The sequence below is a fragment of the Oncorhynchus masou genome, chromosome 4, assembly GCF_036934945.1.
Source record: "Oncorhynchus masou masou isolate Uvic2021 chromosome 4, UVic_Omas_1.1, whole genome shotgun sequence".
NCBI lineage: Eukaryota > Metazoa > Chordata > Actinopteri > Salmoniformes > Salmonidae > Oncorhynchus > Oncorhynchus masou.
This window is the reverse complement of record NC_088215.1, coordinates 6,749,366-6,770,758: the sequence shown is the minus strand read 5'-3', so window position 1 is coordinate 6,770,758 and position 21,393 is coordinate 6,749,366. Positions and strand designations below refer to the sequence as shown.

At 42.5% G+C, this 21,393-nt stretch overlaps 1 protein-coding gene and 1 pseudogene across 1 annotated transcript; one reads left to right on the top strand and one right to left on the bottom strand.

Moving 5' to 3' along the window:
* Positions 1 to 325: 325 nt before the first annotated feature.
* LOC135522422 (tRNA pseudouridine synthase Pus10-like) lies at positions 326 to 9,658 on the bottom strand (annotated as a pseudogene).
* A 261-nt stretch (positions 9,659 to 9,919) lies between these two features.
* On the top strand, positions 9,920 to 21,328 carry LOC135522401 (T-complex protein 1 subunit delta). The gene is made up of 13 exons (XM_064948614.1): positions 9,920 to 10,206; positions 10,703 to 10,755; positions 10,851 to 10,940; positions 15,456 to 15,564; positions 15,720 to 15,984; positions 16,744 to 16,876; positions 17,082 to 17,221; positions 17,478 to 17,574; positions 17,688 to 17,798; positions 18,097 to 18,227; positions 20,224 to 20,458; positions 20,820 to 20,933; positions 21,145 to 21,328. Exons 1-13 carry the CDS (start codon positions 10,095 to 10,097, stop codon positions 21,157 to 21,159), a joined length of 1,605 nt encoding a protein of 534 aa, XP_064804686.1. The 5' UTR covers positions 9,920 to 10,094; the 3' UTR covers positions 21,160 to 21,328.
* Positions 21,329 to 21,393: the final 65 nt, after the last annotated feature.

The window sequence follows — 21,393 nt, the reverse complement described above, 5'->3', positions numbered from 1 at the left end:
GAGACATAAAAATGGTAGGCACGAGTTCCTGTGACTCCGGGGAAGTAGATTGCCAAAATCCTCACGTTTCCCTTTAACATAAAACATTGGTGTGGGGGTAATTCAAAATGGAAAAGCACCATGCCTGGACTTATGAAATAAAATGTTTTGGTTTTCTGTTCCAATTTTTTTCCCATTGTGTGCACAACTGAACATGTCCCAGGCCTTTATTTGGATGGGATTTACAATGGGGGAACATGATACTGATGGGAGACATCACATTCAAATAGTTTCATTCATACAAAAAAAAGTATAGCATTGCTCTCCTTTTGCCTACGGGACAATCCACAGGTAAACAATTTATTTTAAGGCTGAACAAAAACCTCTGTAAATCAATTGAGGGAAAAACACCAAAATACTGACCATATACTACCCCTAAGCTCTATAGAAGGGCTGTTCAATGTCTGTCCTGGAGGGCCAAAACACGTCTGGTTTTCATCCTCTCCTAATAGGATACTAAATCAGACTTGGGACACCAGGTGAGTGCAATTAACTGGGATTGTAGTTCTTTCCGTCAGCGGTGCCATTCACACCCAGTCCCTGCTACGGCTCTCAAAGACATGTATATCTAAGATCAGTTCAAGGCCTCAGCTCAGCGCATGTGCTGTACAGATTCAGTCATTTCAACATAATCTAATGAAAGAAAAACAAATATATTGACACTATCCATATCATCTAGAGATCAGTGGAACGGAGCCCAATAGAAAGAACTAGGGCTCCTTTTGGCATCCTCAACAGCATCAGTGAGACGAGGCTCACTCCGGGATGGAGGGTGGCCAGTCCACATCTACAGACTGAGGAACGCAGAGAGAGAAAGACTAAACACATCAGAATCCTTTTGATTCACCTGCATGTTCAATCATAGTCCAGCAATGTTCTATATTTGTTTCCTTAGCTTGAAAGAACAGACTGATTTCAAGGTAAGGAAACAAATATCAAAATATGCTTAACTATCCCTTTATATTATGAATGAACTTTTCAACTGTGTCTCGCTATTTGTTTATACAATAATCACTGTGCACAGTGTCTTATTTTAATATCCCACAAAAAAAGTAGATGCATTTATGGCAACTTTAGAAAAATACCCACATCAACGTCCAGCTCTAGGACATCCGTCTCAGTCTTCAGCAGATCACACAGATTGGGCTTGGTGCGACCAAAGTCTCCGTGGACAAACTCCTTGATGTAACTGGGGACAGTTAAGGTACTGACATTGGGTTACTCGTTGATGATGATAAAAAAAAACATTTATTCATTTGTTATCGTGTGTGTGTAAGTATATCACTGTGAATGTCTCTCAACCTTAATACCTCCCTTTGTGTGTACGTGTTTGAGTTTGTGTATGACTATTCGTGTATCTCACTGTTTTGCTTCTCTCTGTATAAAGGATACGTCCCTGCCTGCGTGCGCAGCTTCAGGTGGAAGTGATGCGTGTCCAGGAAGCATGTACTCATGGTGTGGATGACACGCTCCCTGACGGCCAGCGGCCTGCGATGCAACACTCTTAGTGGCGTCTTCTGAGCTCGCTTCAACTCCTATATGACCGAGCCGAAGATTATCAACACATACCGTAGGTAGGCAGAACTTTATTTTAATGTACCGATTACACAGAATGAGCAAACCAAAGATTATAACACACATACCATAAAATATACTACAACCAAGATGTTTAACCACTGTGATTTTATATGAAAATATAATGCCGTTTAAAGATAGCACTGAACACTCACCTTGGTTTCCTCTAAGAACGTGATGTCGTCTTTGTCGATAGCTTTCTGGGTCCATATGAGGGCGGTGTACGACTTGGTCTTGTCCTCCTCACCCTCCTTCATGTGGCCCATAGCATCTCTACGCACACACACAAACAAACACAGAATATGACCTGTCAGCATCATTCTTAGGTCTCTGGACAGAAATGAGACATTTCTCTACTGCTTTGCTCACCTGCTTACAATCTGTAGATCTCGTACTCTGATTTTGTCTGAGGACTGGTTGATGGTCTGTGAGAAGAAAAGATAGGGCTGTGGTCAAATTCCTGTGTGTGTGACCCTGCAGAGACATTGTGTGTGTGTGTGTGTGTGTGTGTGTGTGTGTGTGTGTGTGTGTGTGTGTGTGTGTGTGTGTGTGTGTGTGTGTGTGTGTGTGTGTGTGTGTGTGTGTGTGTGTGTGTACATTCTGCAGCGGTCGGACCTCTGCCTTATTGAACCTGGCTCTGTGAGGATTTAGCAGCTCCAGTGCAAACGGACAACCTGCGAATGGGGATAGAGACACCTCCTTACACCTCACATTGATGGAAACGAGGGCTGGGGATGTGTAAACATACATGTATGTTGTGCGTCCGCACATCCACGTCTTCCCTCCCTGAGGAGGAGAAATTAAACCCTGCAAAGACCAGAGGGGAAAAGAGGAGAAAGACATTACTTGAGATACCAGATTCATTCACCAGTGTAGATCTGTCTTTCTTTTGGATCTGTCTTTCTCATTGACTTATATAAACATTGGATCATTGCATCTGTCCCATTATGGCATCTGTGAGAGCATGGGCAGTGCCATTGAGGCCATCTCTTTTGAATTAGTACACTTTCTTTTTCTACTACTTCTATGAATTGGCAAAAGAACCGAAAGGGTGCATACTGCTACCTGCAGTGTGTTTGAACAGGTCTGAAGCCAAGGTTGCCGATTTCCTGCCACCTGAAGTCATGGCATGTTTGCTCACAAGTATAATTCATTGGCTGATCCCTCCTGATGACCTGGATGGAATCATGTGATTCTTCATTAACCCATAGGAAGTCTCACCCAGTTGACTACTTCAAAATGGTGAAAGTCCTCAATGGTGCTGCCCATGCTAAAACAGGCTTTTGGGCCCTCTTATCTATGGTCTATCTATCCCTAAGTAATAATGTTTAGAGCCTATGAGGTTCAGTAGGGAGAAAACATTTAGAAACAGAGTGAAACGAGGAGGTTCTACCTGAACTCATCCAATAAGAGCACAGATTTTTGTTTCCCCATTGCTACAGTGTGCCCTTCTGAACACCACACAGTATACGCTCACCCTCAGCCCAGAAAGAGGAGAAGAGGGGTGCGGCGATTAGCACCTCCACCGACGACTCCATCCTCCTCTCTCCGTCAATCACCCAGGGGGTCTGGGGCAGGGTGCGGGAGAACTTGTTGTACCTCCCTAAAAAAAACAGGGACAAACATAAAGGAGTCAAGTCAAACCCTTAAAAAAACATTTTTTTTTAATAACTGAAAAATCCCAAGGCATGAAAAAAAATCAAATCAAATTTTATTCGTCACATGCGCCAAATACAACAGGTGTACACCTTACAGTGAAATGCTTACTTATGAGCCGCTAACCATGAAGAGTGAATCCTAACTTTTCCCTAAGTCCAACTTTTACATCGCATTGATGTCAACAGAGAAATAAGTGAACATTTGACTTACCGAAGAGGATGTTAGTATTCGCCTCCAACTGAATACATTCCCAAAGTGAAATGACCCCACTCTTGATCATCTCAAAGCCCTCCTTTAGTTCAAATCATCCAAAAGGAATGTCATAAACAACCTTACCCGCCACAAATACAGAAACGTGAAGACACTGGACCTCTTGAGCAATGCATTTCCTCGCTGGCCGTGTCGAGGGACAGGGGAACTTTCTAGAGAGAGAAAATAAATATCACTAAGCAATGCATGCAGTTAGATTGTCGGTTTCCCAAAAGAGTGAAGACAGAGAAACAGAAACAAAAAGCGACAATAACGTGACCACCTACTTTAGAAACTTCTCGTTGGAAACCTTCTCGAGGGCTTTGACCACGGCCATACTAGTGAAGACATTCTGTTGTGAGACAAACTAGAGATCAGAGAAAGGACCGTAACACAGAGAGACATGGAACAACAAAGAATGAGCAGCATGTCGCCATTGGTGACAAAAACATTTATGGAACTTATCAAAACCATTTATACCAATGACCCATTTTGTTCAAATGTCACGTGACATGGCACCAATTGGCTTTTTCACTCACCTGTTTGTTCTTACTTGGTCTGAAGCAGTCTGAACACAGATGCCAGCCCTGAATGCAAGAATAAAGCAGAGAAGTAGAAAGTAGTTTCATAAAAATGCTACATTACATTCAATATTACATGTATTTGGCTGGTACTCCATGCCTTTGCACCTATAAAATCTATCCATCAATCTGTCAGTCAATCAGTCCTTCCACACATCCAACCATCCATCCATCTGGCTGTCTAGTCAATCTATTCATCTGGTCTATACCCTGAGGAGAAGTGTGCTTGGAGAACTTACAGGAAGTGGCAGTCTGAGTCCGTCTCTGGATGTGTGAACCGCACGCCCACCTCAAACTGTTCAGTTTGTCGACTGATCTGTGGGATAAAGAGAAAAATAAAATAGGAATAAACTAAAAAAAAAAATGTTGTTTTTTAAAATTAAGAATAAAAATACTTTTCAGGAATTAATAGAATTTTGTCACTTACATTTGCTCTATTTGCCTTCATTTTACCGGGGTAAATATACTAAGAGAACACTTCTCACATTACTAGCCTGAGTGCAACTCTGTTTGTGCCGCAATGTCAACTCCGGTCATGTTTTTCTTGTCAATGATAGCAATTGACTTGACAAGGCCACAAACAGATCTGGAACCAGGCTAGCTCATTACAGGTTATTGCTATAGATACAGTAACTCTACAAGGCACTACTTGTATGATAAGTATTTTTCAACAGTGGTGTCTGACCCATCAGCATGTGAGGCCACTGGATGGCTACTTCCGGGTCACTGGTCACTGACCTTGGTCACCACAGGTACGCCACCAAGCTCTTTGGACATCAGACCCTGCACGGTCCACTTGAAGGCCTCCTTCACCTGGATGACATCATCCTTATTGAGGCATATAGACTTCTCCTTGTTTGGTATTAATTCAACGTAATTCAAGTATTAAAAACCCCTAAGGTAGATATCTGCGCCCTCGTGAAAATCTAATTAGCATAATACAAACATCCCCATAAAAGTCTGTTTAATCTAGAGAGAGTTTTTTTCTGCATTGGATGAGTCTCGATCCACCGCTCCTGCGGTGAAAGGTGACTGAACTAGAGCTGTGTTTGTCACACCATGAGACTTACGTCTTCTGACAAAACACGATGGTGTTCTCCGTTTTTCTCTACGACCCCCCCCCACACACACACACACACACACGTGTCTTGGGACTCGTCTGAAGTCGTTACAGCAACTTCTGTCTGTAGCGTCCGAACAGTTTGGGTTACACACTAATATGGGCGAGACTCTCACGAACACATACATGTCAGTTGTTTTGCTCTAGGATATCCACAGGCCTCACAAGACTTGTCTGAAGGTCCCCCGTACAATTTGAAAACAATGAATGGAAGTATACACTACCGTTCAAAAGTTTGGGGTCATTTAGAAATGTCCTTGCACATTTTTTTTGTCCATTAAAATAACATCAAATTGGTCAGAAGGCAGAGTTGCAAAGAAAACACCATATCTCAGACTGGCCAATAAAAATAAAAGACTAAGATGGGCAAAAGAAGACCAGCATCCTGGAGTCGCCTCTTCACGTTGAAACTGGTGTTTTGCGGGTACTATTTAATGAAGGTGCCAGTTGAGCACTTGTGAGGCGTCTGTTTCTCAAACTAGACACTCTAATGGACTTGTCCTCTTGCTCAGTTGTGCACCGGGCCTCCCACTCCTATTCCGGTTAGAGCCAGTTTGCACTGTTCTGTGAAGGGAGTAGTACACAGTGCTGTGCGAGATCTTCAGTTTCTTGGCAATTTCTCAAATGGAATAGTCTTCATTTCTCAGAACAAGTATAGACTGACGAGTTTCAGAAGAAAGTCCTTTGTTTCTGGCCAATTTGAGGCTGTAATCGAACCCACAAATGCTGATTCTCCAGATACTCAACTAGTCTAAAAAATGCCAGTTTTATTGCTTCTTTAATCAGAACAATAGTTTTCAGCTATGCTAACATAATTGCAAAATGGTTTTCTAATGATCAAATAGCCTTTTAAAATGATCAACTTGGATTAGCTAACACAACGTGCCATTGGAACACAGGAGTGATGGTTGCTGATAATGGGCCTCTGTACGCCCATGTAGATATTCCATACAAAAATCTGCCATTTCCAGCTACAATAGTCATTTACAACATTAACAATGTCTACATTGTATTTCTGATCAAGTTGATGTTATTATAATGGGCAAAAAATGTGCTTTTCTTTCAAAAACAAAGACATTTCTAAGTGACCCCCAACATTTTGAAAAGGAGTGCATATGGAGACTGTTTAGTGCCAAAATTAACAAATAAAGAAATGCTGCCTGAACCTTTATCTCTCTCAGATACTGGACAGACTTCAGAACAAACTTCTATTACATTTTTTTTGGGGGGGCCGGGGACTATCTGTTGTTTCATGTAGTGAATCTGTTATTCAATGCGTTTGTATGGGCTAATAGCAGTAAGGCCAAATAACATTTTTAATTCAAAAAATGTGTTAATATATTGTTGGGATACTTCAAGGGGTCTTTAAAATTCAAAATCAAATAGCTAAATGATCCTTGGTATGACCTCCTTAAGACAATTCCATATAGCTTAGTAGAACCCCGCCCTCCCCTCCCCCGACTTAGACTCTTATGGGTTAAGACATGACATGTTAAAAAGGTAAAGATGTGTGTTCATAATATAGTAATGAACACTGTAATATTTCAATGTTTTGGAGTGATGTGATGATACTTTGGGATTAGAATTATTTATTTAACGGAAAGAAATCAGGCTAGATAGATGGACGCCACTCTGGTGAAGCGAACTTACCTCACTTCCTTCTTTACATGCAGCCAATAAGAGTGCTGTAGGGGTGTGGCAGAGAGAGAGGAGGGTACATGTTCAGAAACGTCCTGAGTAACATCCTGTCTGTTTACAAGCATCCGTCATGCACACCCTAATGGGAATGCCACATCTGTAGAAACAATGGCTTTCGCGCTTGCACTTTAGTCTACTCTAGTCTCTATACTAGACAGAAGCAGTACCACTAACTATGAGGTAACTCCGCCCTCTAATGGCCAACCCAGGGACAAGATACTGCATTATTGACTGTAAAGTAGTCTCGCACTGCCACACATCACACTGAATAGAACGACTGTGGTCCAGGCTATACTGATCGTGTGGCTATGACAGAATCAACTGAGCTTGAAATAATAATACTTTTCTATTGAATGGAAGTTGTTTTGAGACAAACCATTTGAATATACTGTAAGCCAACACTTCCTTTGGCCGCCTTTCCTTCCAGTTCTCTGCTGCCAATGACTGGACGAATTGAAGAAAAAAAAAATCACTGAAGCTGGAGTCTTATATCTCCCTCTCTAACTTCAAGCATCAGCTGTCAGAGCAGCTTACCGATCACTGTACCTGTACGCAGCCAATCTGTAAATAGCACACCCAACTACCTCATCCCCATATTGTTATTTATCCTCCTGCTCTTTTGCACCCCAGTATCTCTACATGCACATCATCATTTGCACATCTATCACTCCAATGTTAATGCAAAATTTTAATTTTTTTCCACCTCTATGGCCTATTTATTGCCTTACCTCCCTACTCTTCTACATTTGCACACACTGTACATAGATTTTTCTATTGTGTTATTGACTGTACGTTTGTTTATGTGTAACTCTGTGTTGTTTTTGTCGCACTGCTCTATCTTGGCCAGGTCGCAGTTGTAAATGAGAACTTGTTCTCAACTGGCCTACCTGGTTAAATAAAGGTGAAATAAAAAAATTTTAAAAGCTGATAGCTACACAATTGCGTGACATCAGTTATCAGCTAAGGCCTACAATGTAACCACTGACCTCTGACAGACAGCTGGGCCGGCAGGGAGACGGACAGTACCATCGTGTCAAACTGATAGTTTTTGGCCTTCACCACATCCGATATCTGCACACATAAAAACAGTGTCATGAATCCCCCCAAATTCCATTGTTGGTTCAGTCCTCCTAGGCCTCAAGATGTGGTAATTGAGGCAGATTCTGGTAGACTGGAGCATTGATTGACGATGATGGAATATTTGATCACTAGGCAGATACAAAGGTCTTTCTTATTTTAATCTTCAACGTTGTGTCCTAAACGGTACCCTATTCTCTATATAGTGCACTACTTTTGACCAGGGTGTCATTTGGGATGCACATAAAGACATACTTACTTAGTCATAGGTATCATGTAAAACAACAGTGGCTCCGAATGCAATAGGATTAATAGTGACCAAACACACCTTTATGGCATAGGCTTCATCACAGAACTGTAGAACTCCCAGGCACACCGCACACACATTCAAGTCCGCTGGCTTGGCGTCGCCTTCCTCCATCACCGCGGGAACCACGGCAGAGTCACCTTCTGATTGGACGTCCGTCTCCGCCGCATCCATCTTAATTTTTTTACGGGGGGGTCTTCTGTGTGCTGCTCCAGCACGGATGCATCTTGGGATTCGTTATTCTCTGAATCACTGATGAAAGCACAAAGCTCCTTTACTGTATCCTGAGCAGGACAAACAGAAAAACATTATTCAGCATCAAAAAAATATATTCAAATGTCTGCCAGCAGTTCAGTTCATATAATATATGACAGCAAGTTAGATCACGGGCACAATTATTCTAAAGGAGAATACTTATGTTACCTACAAAGTAGCGTCTGCCACAGGCCTTCACGCAAAGCCTTAAGCCGAGACTACCTACAAAGAAGAATGTTGGAGCTACTTAACTGTCTTTGCACTTGAATCTCTGAAATGTCTGTATGTCTGTCCCTGCTTTAAGTGCAAAGACAATCCAATGCAGCAAAAGCACTGACCTCATAAGACTGGCGGTAGGCTGACTGCACCCCCAAGCAGCAGAACCTCAGGACACAGCGGGCACAGCATCCAGCTTCCAGCAGCTTCTTCACCATTGGTCTATCTTTCTCCTTCAGGGGCAACATAATACAGCTGTAAAATGGACAGAGATCACAGATGAATGAGATCAGTAAGGAAGATGACAGTACACTTATGTCTGGCAAACCTACTACAACAAGTTAGCTGACAGAGTTCAGCAGAATCAGTACTACTGTAGGTTATCTAAGAGTAATATAATATGCACATCACAATGCTAATAACATATCACACACTGTAGGGTGAGGTTACAATCATTGGTAGCTGAAGCAAAGCTTGCATGCACACTTTGCATTACAAAGATAGATATGGGGGCTGTAATCTCTGTTAACTCAGAAGTAAAATCTCATGTGTACTACTGTACAATACTGGAAAAGGCTACTTGATCTGAGACCTGTCTACACATTGCGAGCACTAGGTCACACTCGCAGCAGTGTGGATGTTGATGCATTTGATGTTATGATGTGCTGCTAGTTCTTAAGGTAGCTAGTTAGCTTTATCTGAGAACACAAATAAGCACAAGCTTACGAACCTACTCATATAACCTACCTTGAATGGCAAATTAATTACAGTATTCGTACGATAATCAGATGTCTATGTAAAGCAAGAACACAGTTCAGTCAAAGATGGTTTCGAAACTCTGTGGTTCAGTCATTTGGTTTCTCAGCATGCAGCAAATGTTACAGGAACATGACTTCATCAGAAGTGGACACAACGAGTCGAATCAGATAGATTAATATATTGATGAGGGTGAATATTATCATTTTGATCAACACCACAGGTCCCTTTAATTGTATACAATATCACTACCAGTACCTTATATATTAATGTATATGCATTCGATGCACACAGTGACCTACGAGCCTTGTCTCATCCCAACATATAAAACCGCAAGGCAAATTGTTGGACATCTAAAACGTCATATCAAGGCGCCTTCGAAGTTGACAGGAGGGTCCTTTTTCTACAAGAGTCGAAACCGGTGGCTCTGGAACGTTCTAGTCAGAGCGGGAGATAAATCTGAATCTCAACCCATCTGAAGTCGAGCAGCCGTTTCTGTGTTTTGGGGTACAGCTGTCCCCATCATAAGTATTTTAGTCAAATATTCCGACGCAAATAAGCAATGGCTGCACCAAAGATGCCAAGTGGTGGGATGAAAAACAAAGGACGAGGGGCATATGTAGACCGTGACAAACCAGCACAGATTCGGTTCAGTAACATCTCCGCAGGAAAAGGTAAACTACAAATACAGCATTCGTATTGCGTTGTTGGACGAATAACTGACCCTGGCGGTTGTTTGCCACAGTGAGTTGCCATAGCATCAGCTGCTGCGACACTCCCTTTGCTAATGAATGGATGCTACTGCTGGCTCAGTGTGGTCAGTGTAACCGTTAGCCACAAGTTGGTACCCAGTTAGCTAGCATGACTCCACAATAATCTGTTACAGAGCAAATCATTATTCTGTACACCCTTCATGCAGCACCAAACACTATTGTGATTGACATTTAGTGCACTAGCTGAACTAGCCATCAGTTGCTTAGATTTGTTGGGATCCAGAATTGACCAAATGAACTGTCATGAACATCCATGTATGTGCTCTTTAACCAATAGTCGTTTGGGGTTCCCTTGTCTGCCTCAGTAGTCAAGCAGTAAACATTTTCTATAGAAGGTATCCTACTGTTAGATGGGTAGGTCTTCTTTGTGAAAGTAACACCTCTTTTGGGTTGACAGCTGTCGCTGAATGCATCAGAACCAGCCTTGGCCCCAAGGGCATGGACAAAATGGTAATTAAATGTAACCATTTACATCAACTTCTCATCACCATCTCTCAAGGTTTGGTCATTTTGTCTGTAACTAAAAGAGGAATTGATTCTTACAGATTCAGGATGGGAAGGGTGATGTGACCATCACCAATGACGGGGCCACCATCCTGAAACAGATGCAGGTGCTGCACCCTGCAGCCAAGATGGTAAGGTTTGAGAGAAAGGAGCTGGGGATATGTTTCTGTGCTGTCCTCTACAATTTGTTGGGCCTCTTTGTCAATATAAAAAATAAATACTGCTCTAGCCGGCTACCAGCCGGTTACTCAACCCTGCACCTTAGAGGCTGCTGCCGTATATACTGCTGCCCTTCAGAAAGTATTCAGACCCCTTGACTTTTTCCACATTTTGTTATGTTACAGCCTTATTCTAAAATTGATTAAATATATATGTTTTCAGCAGTCTACACACAATACCCCATAATGACAAAGTGAAAACAGGTTTTTAGAAATGTTTGCAAATCTATTAAAAATAAACCAATACCTTACTCAGACCCTTTTCTATGATACTCACAAATAATTTCAGGTGCACCCTGTTTCCATTGATCATCCATGAGATGTTAATACAACTTGGAGTCCACCTGTTGTAAATTAAATTCATTGGACATGATTTGGAAACATATATACCTGTCTATATAAGGTCCCACAGTTGACAGTGCATGTCCAAGCAAAAACCAAGCCATGAGGTTTGAAAAACTTGTCATTGGAGCTCCGAGACAGGATTGTGTCGAGGCACAGATATGGGGAAAGGTACCAACAAAAATTCTGCTGCATTGAAGGTTCCCAAGAACACAGTGGCCTTCATCATTCTGAAATGGAAGAAGTTTGGACGATATTAGTTGAATGCCAACATTGGTATCGGCCGATTATCTAGTTTAACGCTGATGTGTGAAACCGATGTCAAAGCTGTCGTGCATACCTATATGACGCCAAGTAAAATTTTGCACTATACATACAACACAGCATTCTTAAACTTGCACACAATGTCTTCTGTGTGGATCGAGCAGTCAACAAGTTGCGCAGTCATTTGAAAGATTAAGAACATTTCAGTGAAACAACTCAAAAGCGAAATCCCTTAAAGCCTAGATAATGGCATTCATTACCCTTGACAATCAACCGTTTTGTTGTGGGTGAAGTTGGCTTTTGCAGACTGGTCAAGCACCCGTCCGTACACACTAAGTGTGCTGTTTTTCAGATGTTGCCCAACCGGAGTTGCACAGTAATAGCTTCACGACATGTATACCATGGATCGCCATTTGGGTCTTTGCGTGTCACAAAATATACAGTAGCACTGTAAGCTGTACAAAAAAGTCTGTTGGTAATAAAGCATCATTTGTTCGACTGCAACTTTTGGGATAGCTAGCTTTAGCTTGGTACGTAGCTAGCACCCATACAACCAGCCTGAAAACAATGACCAGTAGGAACTGCAGTAATTTTCATTTATTCTTAGCAATGATTTAGAAATCCTTGTAAGTATTAGCTAGGTTGCCACTTGTTGTTCACCTATTGAAATTGAACTTCAATTAATTGAAAATAAATAGCTAGCCAGCAACTTAACCCTGTTGCCCAAAGCTAACGTTATAAGCAGCCAGCTAGCTTCATCTGGCAAGTGAGGCTCAACCAGACCGGGTTATGTGTTGTGAAGCTAGGCACAATAGTGGAATTTGCGTTTTGCCTTCAAATAAAACAACAAATGCTGACGCTCCAGATACTCAACTAGTCTAAAGAAGGCCAGTTTTATTGCTTCTTTAATAAGCACAACAGTTTTCAGCTGTGCTAACATAATTGCAAAATGGTTTTCTAATGATCAATTAGCCTTTTAAAATGATCAACTTGGATTAGCTAACACAACGTGCCATTGGAACACAGGAGTGATGGTTGCTGATAATGGGCCTCTGTTCGCCGATGTAGATATTCCATAAAAAATCTGCCGTTTAAAGCTACAATAGTCATTTACAACATGAACTATGTCTACGCTATTTCTGATCAATTTGATGTTATTTTAATGGACAAAAAATTGCGCCCCTCTCAAAAACAAGGACATTTCTAAGTAACCCCAAACTTTTGAACAGTAGTGTATGACTATCATCTGCATATAGATAGAACTTTGCTGGTTGCATCCCATTTCCCAAATCATTAATAAAAATTAAGAACACAGGCGCTAAAATGGAACCCTGGGGCACACTTCTATTAATCTCCAGAAAGCTAGACTTGTGATTGTCAGTATATACCCATTGTGTTCTGTCAAAGATAGTTTCTAAACCAATTTACTGCCCCTTCACTGAGACCGACGTTTGAGTCTAACAATTCATGTGGTGCTGTGCCCCAACTTAAAGCCAGACTGAACCCCACTCAGTATGTTCTTTTCACATTAGAAGTTTAACTGAGTTCACTAGGGATTCATAGACTTTGGTCAGGGTAGGTCGTTTAGAGAGAGGACGATAGTTATTAGCATCTGAGGGATCTTCACCTTTAGCAGTGGGAGGGCATAAGCTGATTTCCAAATGCTGGGTATGGAATTGGTCAAGAGACAAGTTGAAAATGTGAGCCACAGTTTAAGAAATAATACCAGCTGTTATCTTTAAGAGGTAGGGGTCCAGGTTGTCTGGACCTGCAGACTTTTGTGTCTAACCTTTTTAGTGCTTTATAGACCTCATGTATAAGGAACAGGTTCAAAGTCAAAATGGTTCATGGGGGCCTATATCATAGTGGACTGTAACAGAGCTTACAATTGAGGCCTGGGCCACACCATTATCAAAAACTGAACCAGCAGATATTAAGTGCTTGCATTTGTAGGTCTAGCTTGAGCCCAAGAGATTTCTCTTTCTAATTAATTCTGCCAAGTTCTCTGAACACCAGGGATTGTCCCTTCCACTGATTCTTAGTGTCTTCACAGGGGCATGCTTATCACAAATCGACACAAATTTCATATAAGAATAGTTCCAGGCAGTGTCAGTCGGGAATCAGACTTAATATTGACAGTATGATACAGATCATGTAAAAACGCTTGCTCATCACTGTCTAAAATGTCTGGTTTTTTTTTATTTTTTATTATTATTATTTTTAAATAAATATGTGTTTGGCTTTGGTCATATTTTTTTTTGTATTTCTAACACAAGCAATTGCACAGTGATCACTGACATTACAGAATATCCCAGTCCATGTGTATTTGTGAGGGGTATTTGTTAGAAGAATGTCCAATAGCGTTGATTTGTTAGGTGCTCTGGGATTCGGTCTTGTAGGCGCATTAATTAATTGAGCAAGATTCAGAGTCACAAGGTTCTTTTAAGACTCTGGTACAGATGTAAGCATGTCCCAGTTCAAAACTCCTGAAAGATTGCATTTCAGAGTCATTTTGCTTGTGCAGGACATCAAGAGTTAAGTGCGTCCCTCGACGCCGAGGGCGGTCTGTCACAGCCAACTACAGTGATGTGGGAGTCCTTATACAAGGTCACTTTAACCGAAAGCAATTCAAAATGTTTGGCTTTGGTAATCGAGGGTAATTTCCGAGGTGTTCAACTCGGATATCACATAAATTGCAACCCCTCCTTTACTCATCCGATCGTTCTAAAAACCCTGTACCCATCAATAGAAATCAAGTTATTTGACACAGTTTTCTTTAGCCATGTTTCTGAATAAATCATTACGTCTGCATTTGTCATTTTGGACCATATTCTAATCATGTCTATTTTTGGATTTCTGACATGCAAGAGGCCAAAACCGGCTCTGTTTTTCAAATCATGAATCGGTAGAAATTGCATGGTATCTTATCGGCCCAGGGTTTGGTCGCACATTACCAGAGATCAACAGTAAAAACAATTTATCTGTTGCCCAATGTGTGAGGACTTGGTGGAACCAGCACCATTGTCAGTCAATAAAACGAACAGTCATTCAACAGTTTGAGATTTTGGAAGTATGCCATAAAGTGTTGGTCCAGTTGCGTTTGAGAGGGACACAAATGTAATTGCAGAGAGACCGAGTTCCTGGTGGTATTGACATGATGGTCTCTGAGTGTTTGCAAATTGTAGGGCATAAGGCGAAGTTAATTAATTCAGCCTATTTAATCCAGGATGGCATTGAGTAAAGAGCAGGCACAGTAACCGATACAATGCCAGTTTGAGTGGTATTTCAGCACAGGTGTGCAACGACCCGTAGACGTTGTGTAGAACAACGTAGATTTTCCCACGGTGCATTAGGTTTTCCAATCCAATAGCCACTTCTCCGCTCCTAGCCTTCAGTGTGCACCTGTGCCCGGCGCGCAGACAGACGCTCCTGACTCGGCGAGCTCCAACTCCAGAAAGAGAGAAAATACTGTAGCGCGCTGGTCACTAACGTTTACATACTGCTGTACTAATTTCGTATGCATTATATTCTACTGTGTTTTAGTCAATGCCACCTGACATTGCTCGTCCTAATATTTATATATAGTAATTCCATTATTTTACTTTTAGAATTGTGTGAATTGTTAGATACTACTGCACTGTTGGCGCTAGGAACACAAGCATTTCGCTACATCAGCAATGACATCTAAGTATGTGACCAATAATTTCTTAAAGGTTATTTCTGAAAGGCATCTTTAGGGACTTTCCTTTCTAGCTTCTGTCCCTTTTAAGAGATCACTAATATCAGGAGTTTGACGCTGTGTTTTGCCTGTTTGTCTTTCAGATGGTGGAGCTGTCCAAAGCACAGGATATTGAGGCTGGTGACGGCACTACCTCGGTGGTGGTGATTGCTGGTGCCCTGCTTGACGCATGCGGCAAGTTGCTTCAGAAGGGTAAGTGACGTGGAACCAATGGCATCGTTGGCGATCTCCAGGACCAGGTTTGCTGACTCCTGGATTACACAATAAACTCCTAGGCCAGAATCTGTTCTGAGTCCCTGCTTCCTAAAGCTTTAATACTAACTGCCTGTTCTCTACTTATCCCCCAGGTATCCACCCCACCACTATCTCTGAGTCGTTCCAGAAGGCGGTGGACAAGGGCGTCGAGGTGCTGACGGGCATGAGCCAGCCGGTACTCCTGAGCGACCGCGAGACACTGCTGAACAGTGCCACCACCTCTCTGTGCTCCAAGGTGGTGTCGCAGTACTCCAGCCTGCTAGCGCCCATGAGCGTGGACGCCGTGATGCGCGTCATCGACCCGGCCACTGCCACTGGCGTGGACCTGCACGATATCCACATTGTCAAGAAGCTGGGGTGAGGAGGGAGGGGAAGGCTGGTGGGTCCAGATTATGTGCTCACAACTGTAAATTGTTCTGGATAAGAACGTCTGCAAAAGGACAAGTGTTAGAAAACAACCCTGTTTGCAATCCTATTTTGACTTCTGGGTCATGTTCATTAGGGCACGCAACAGGAAATGTTGAAATATTTTGCGACGGAAAATTTGCTTTTCTTATTAGAAAAGTCCAGATAGTCCCTGCTTTTGCAGTTCCTTTTCTGCCATTAGGGGTGTAATGAACATGATCCAGCAGTAGACCCTAGGCTACTAATGTAGGATCAGTGTTGTACTAATACCATACCTTTCCTAAAGCTTTTGACAGCTTCCTACAGTTGAAAGTCAGTTTGGATAGGCACATTTTCACTCCCCAGTTCTCTCTCTGTGGGGATGTGGACATGTCTGATGTGCCAGATCAATCTCAGGCGGTCAATTAGCAGAATGGCTTCACTTTGCTTTCCCTGCCAGTCACCTTCTGACAAGCTATCGCAAAAAAATTGTAATTTACGTAATCCGCAACAAAACCATACTGATGTCCTACTTGAGTGTTTTTCCTTGTGCATGGATGGACACACATTTATCTGATCTTAATCGACAACACAAATGATTGCGTTTTAAAAACATTTAATTAATTATTTTGCCTTATGGTCAAGAACCTTTGCTTGGAATCAGCCAGGTAGAAACTGCTGCCCTTAGACAGATGTTCTACCCATAATGACCTAATGTGTGTTTCTCTGCAGTGGGACCATTGATGACTGTGAGCTGGTGGATGGCCTGGTGCTGACCCAGAGGGTGGTCAACTCCAGCGTGTCCCGTGTGGAGAAGGCCAAGATCGCCCTCATCCAGTTCTGCTTGTCCCCGCCGAAAACTGACGTAAGTCCATCACATCACAAACTGACTGTTTGTCTCCGTGAAATTGGCTTCCATGTTTGTCAATGTCCCTGACGTTATGGTGGACGATTAGTTTTTTTATCTGTTACCTTTCTTACCCCTCAATCTTCACATTTTCTTACAATTGTTTTGTTTTTCTTTCTCTGTATTATTATTTTATTTTTATGTCCCTCGTGTCGTAATCCAGATGGACAACCAGATAGTAGTGTCAGACTATGCCCAGATGGACCGTGTGCTGCGCGAGGAGCGCGCCTACATCCTCAACCTGGTCAAACAGATCAAGAAGGCGGGCTGCAACGTCCTGCTCATCCAGAAGTCCATCCTCAGGTAACACTCAACGCATTATCACCGTCATGGCATTGCGTTACATCATCACCGTCATGGCATCGATTCACTTTGTCCAATTGCTCTCACTGTGTCTAGAAATGTATTTAGTGTAGTGTAATCAGAAAGGCAGGTATGAGCACTGTTACCATGGGTTCCTCTGTGTATTATACTCTTCCCATAGGTGGACCTCCTGTCTGCATGCTATCTTGATCACTGGATGACATGGTTAAACAAAATAGTTCCGTACTTCTTTCAGAGATGCTCTGAGCGATTTGGCCCTCCACTTCCTGAACAAGATGAAGATCATGGTGGTCAAGGAGATCGAGAGGGAGGATATTGAATTCATCTGCAAGGTATTAAAAAAAAGAAACACTATTGGTCTTTACTTTGTAGTTTTGTAGTTCATGATATTCTGTTATAGCCAAAGGCTGACTGTTGAATCTGAATTCACTTTTCACCCCTACAGACCATTGGCACCAAGCCCATCGCCCACATTGATCAGTTCCTTCCCGAGATGATGGGCACCGCCGAGCTGGCAGAGGAGGTCAGCCTGGATGGCTCTGGCAAGCTGGTCAAAGTACGCTAATTCATTTAAACTAATCTCAATCTCTCCCAGGCTTGGATACGAGACTGCTTTCTTGTTGCCATCACAACTATGTGAGAAAAGACTCTTATTCTAATGCTAATACCCTTGGAATGTGTTAAGTGGTCATTGAAAACAGTGACGATTTTAGGCATTGCATGTAGCCTATGTGTATTCCAACCTCCATGAATGAAAAGCATATTCTAAGATGACTTTGGCATGTGTCTGATCGCTGTTTCCCATTGAAAGTCAATTAATGCTGTTTCTCTCTCTGGCCTGTTCGTCTCCATAGATCACAGGCTGCACCAGCCCTGGTAAGACGGTGAGCATCGTGGTGCGTGGATCCAACAAGCTGGTGATTGAGGAGGCGGAGCGCTCCATCCACGACGCTCTGTGTGTCATCCGCTGTCTGGTGAAGAAGAGGTATGGTGCTGCAGCCACTCTGGTCAGCTGTCTGAGCAACAATAGCCTCTGTAGATGCATGCCGTGATAATGTGGAATAAATACATAGATAATTAAGCACAAGTCCCTCTAAGCTTTGCCCACTCGTGGCTGTCCATGTCACAAGTGGCCATTTCCGGGGGACAGAGCCAACCCTCTCTTCAACCTGGGTCAGGGGCTTCACCTCTGGCTCTGGACCTGTTGAGAGGAACATAATACTCTGAAGGACTGCAACTCCACCTAAAATGCCTGTGAAGGATGTGCACTTTGTCCTTTTTAAAGAGCTTAGCAGAACTTGTGATCCCAATAGATCTTGAAACCAAACATTGATATTTCTGTTTTGATATCAACCATTTTGTCAGATCTAAAATGCCCTCTTTTATAACAGAAGAAGGGGGGCCACACCAGTATCCAGCTTTACCAGTCATTTGCAATAAACTATTTTCTATGCAGTCATTTAATTCCTTGTTTGGGTAACTTACGTACAGTACCATTCAGAAGTTTGGACTCATTCAAGGGTTCTTTATTTTTACAATTTTTTACATAGTAGAATAACAGTGAAGACATCAACTATGAAATAACACATGGAATCATCTAGTAACCAAGAAAGTGAATCTCTGAATAATTTTGTTTAACAAAGTAGCCACCCTTTGCCTTGACAGATTTGCGCACTCTTGTGATTCTCTCAACCAGCTTCATGAAGTAGTCACCTGGAATGCATTTCAATTAACAGGTGTGCCTTCCTCATTTGTGGAATTTCCTTCCTTAATGTGTTTGAGCCAATCGGTTGTGTTGTGACAAGGTAGGGGTGGTATAAGGAAGAAAAAATACCAAATCCATATTATGGCAAGAACAGCTCAAATAAGCAAAGAGAAGTGACAGTCCACCATTACTTTAAGACATGAAGGTCAGTCAATGCAAAAAAAAAATCAAGAACTTCTTCAAGTTCAGTTGCAAAAACCATCAAGCGCTATGATGAAGTTACCTCTGCTGCAGAGGATAAGTTCATTAGAGTTACCAGCCTCAGAAATCGGCAATTAAATGCACCTCAGATTGCAGCCCAAATAAATGCTTCACAGAGTTCAAGTAACAAACTCATCTCAACATCAACTGTTCAGAGGAGACTATGTGAATCAGGTCAAATTGTTGCAAAGAAACCACTACTAAAGGACACCAATAAGAAGACTTGCTTGGGCCAAGAAACACAAGCAATGGACATTAGACCAGTGGAAATCTGTCCTTTGGTCTGAGTCCAAATTTGAGGTTTTTGGTTCTAACCGCCGTTCCTTTGTTAGACGCAGAGTAGGTGAACAGATGATCTCTGCATTTGTGGTTCCCACCGTGAAGCATGGAGGTGGTGTGGTGGTGCTTTGCTGGTGACACTCAGTGATTTTTATTTAGAAGACTTCACCAGCATGGCTACCACAGCATTCTGCAGCGTTACGCCATCCCATCTGGTTTGGGCCTAGTGGGGACTATCATTTGTTTTTCAACGGGACAATGACCCAACACGCTTCCATTTGATTCACTATTTTGGTTACTACATGATTCCATATGTGTTATTTCATAGTTTTGATGTCTTCAGTATTTTACAATGTAGAAAATAGTTTAAAAAATAACTCTTGAATGAATAGGTGTCTAAACTTCTGAATAGTTCTATATATCAGTGGGGTGCATCTCAATCCCTGTATCCTTCACTCAATGTGCACCTATAGCCTAGAGTTGGGATGATAAACCAAAAATGCTACAACGTTTAAACTATCAGTTTTATAGGGGTTATACAGACTGCAGTTCACATAATGTTGTACATTTATCATTAAATATTAAGTCAATTTATTGCAATATGGATTTTTGTCCATATCACCCAGCTCGATTACAGCCTAATTGATATTTGCTGTCACTAGTTTAACATCAGAATGGAGCAAAAGTCATTTTGTTTTCTCTTTCCCTTGACTGATGCCTTTTCTCTCCCTCCCAGGGCTCTGATCGCCGGTGGCGGCGCTCCTGAGATCGAGCTGGCCCTGCGTCTGGCTGAGTACTCCCGCACGCTGCCAGGCATGGAGGCATACTGCGTGAGGGCCTACGCAGACGCCCTGGAGGTGGTGCCGTCCACACTGGCCGAGAACGCCGGCCTCAACCCCATCTCCACTGTCACAGAGCTCCGCAATAGGCACGCCCAAGGCGAGAAGACTGCCGGGATCAATGTCCGTAAGGTACGGCCCTGCCACTCTCTCTTGGATTCTGTTTTGTTTTATGCCTATTTTCACCCTGCCATAGTTTGGTCTCAGGATGCAATGTTGAACATTCAGATTTAGAACAAATGTGATCGTCTCGTGAGGCTGGAGTCACGCCGTGACAACACCTCATTGTCCTGGTGTGCTCGCTGTAAACTTATTTGCCTATTCATCGACTGTAGTCTCTTGTGGCCCGGCCATTCACCAGCTCGATACAGAACCTCCGTTTTGACAGTTTGTCATGAAGATTTACATTAATGCAGTTGCATACCAGATATGTGATTGTCTATCATGTAGAATAGGGAATTGACTCGTATCCCCATTCCTCTCCCCCTCTCAGGGCGGTATCTCCAACATTCTAGAGGAGCTGGTGGTGCAGCCTCTGCTGGTGTCTGTCAGCGCTCTGACCCTCGCCACCGAGACGGTCCGCAGCATCCTCAAGATTGACGACGTGGTAAGAGACCAGACAACCCTCTGGTGTCACTAGTGGAGATCTGCCCTCTCATTCAACCTGCATTACATCTTGTATGCCCATTTTAGTATGGAACACAGCACCAGAAAAAAAACGCACAACACTATATAAATTGCTCTAATAATTGAAAGCCCCCTTCCTTTCACTTAAACTGTGTCCTTATAAGGTAATAAGATTTTCCCCTTTCTTGCAGGTGAACACCCGATAAGGAGTTACGAGGAGATTTGTCGATGTAGCAAGAACCCAGCCTGTGTTACTGCACGTGCTTGTGCCACAAGGAGTCATAGGACCGGCAGCTTGCTAAGACCCGTATGTCCAGAAGTCCTCTGTAGTTGATGCAGTCTGTAATTTAATAAAACAGTTGTTTTTTGACACTCCATTGTTTTTGTTGTGTACTTTCTCCTTGGGCTCCCTTAGTGACCGACCCCACTGACCAGCAGTT

Coding starts and splice junctions, on each gene's coding strand:
- LOC135522401 (XM_064948614.1), top strand. CDS start 10,095: ATGGCTGCACCAAAGATGCCAAGTGGTGGGATGAAAAACAAAGGACGA. Junction 10,207..10,702: donor TAACATCTCCGCAGGAAAAG/GTAAACTACAAA, acceptor TTGGGTTGACAG/CTGTCGCTGAATGCATCAGA. Junction 16,877..17,081: donor TGTCCCCGCCGAAAACTGAC/GTAAGTCCATCA, acceptor GTCGTAATCCAG/ATGGACAACCAGATAGTAGT.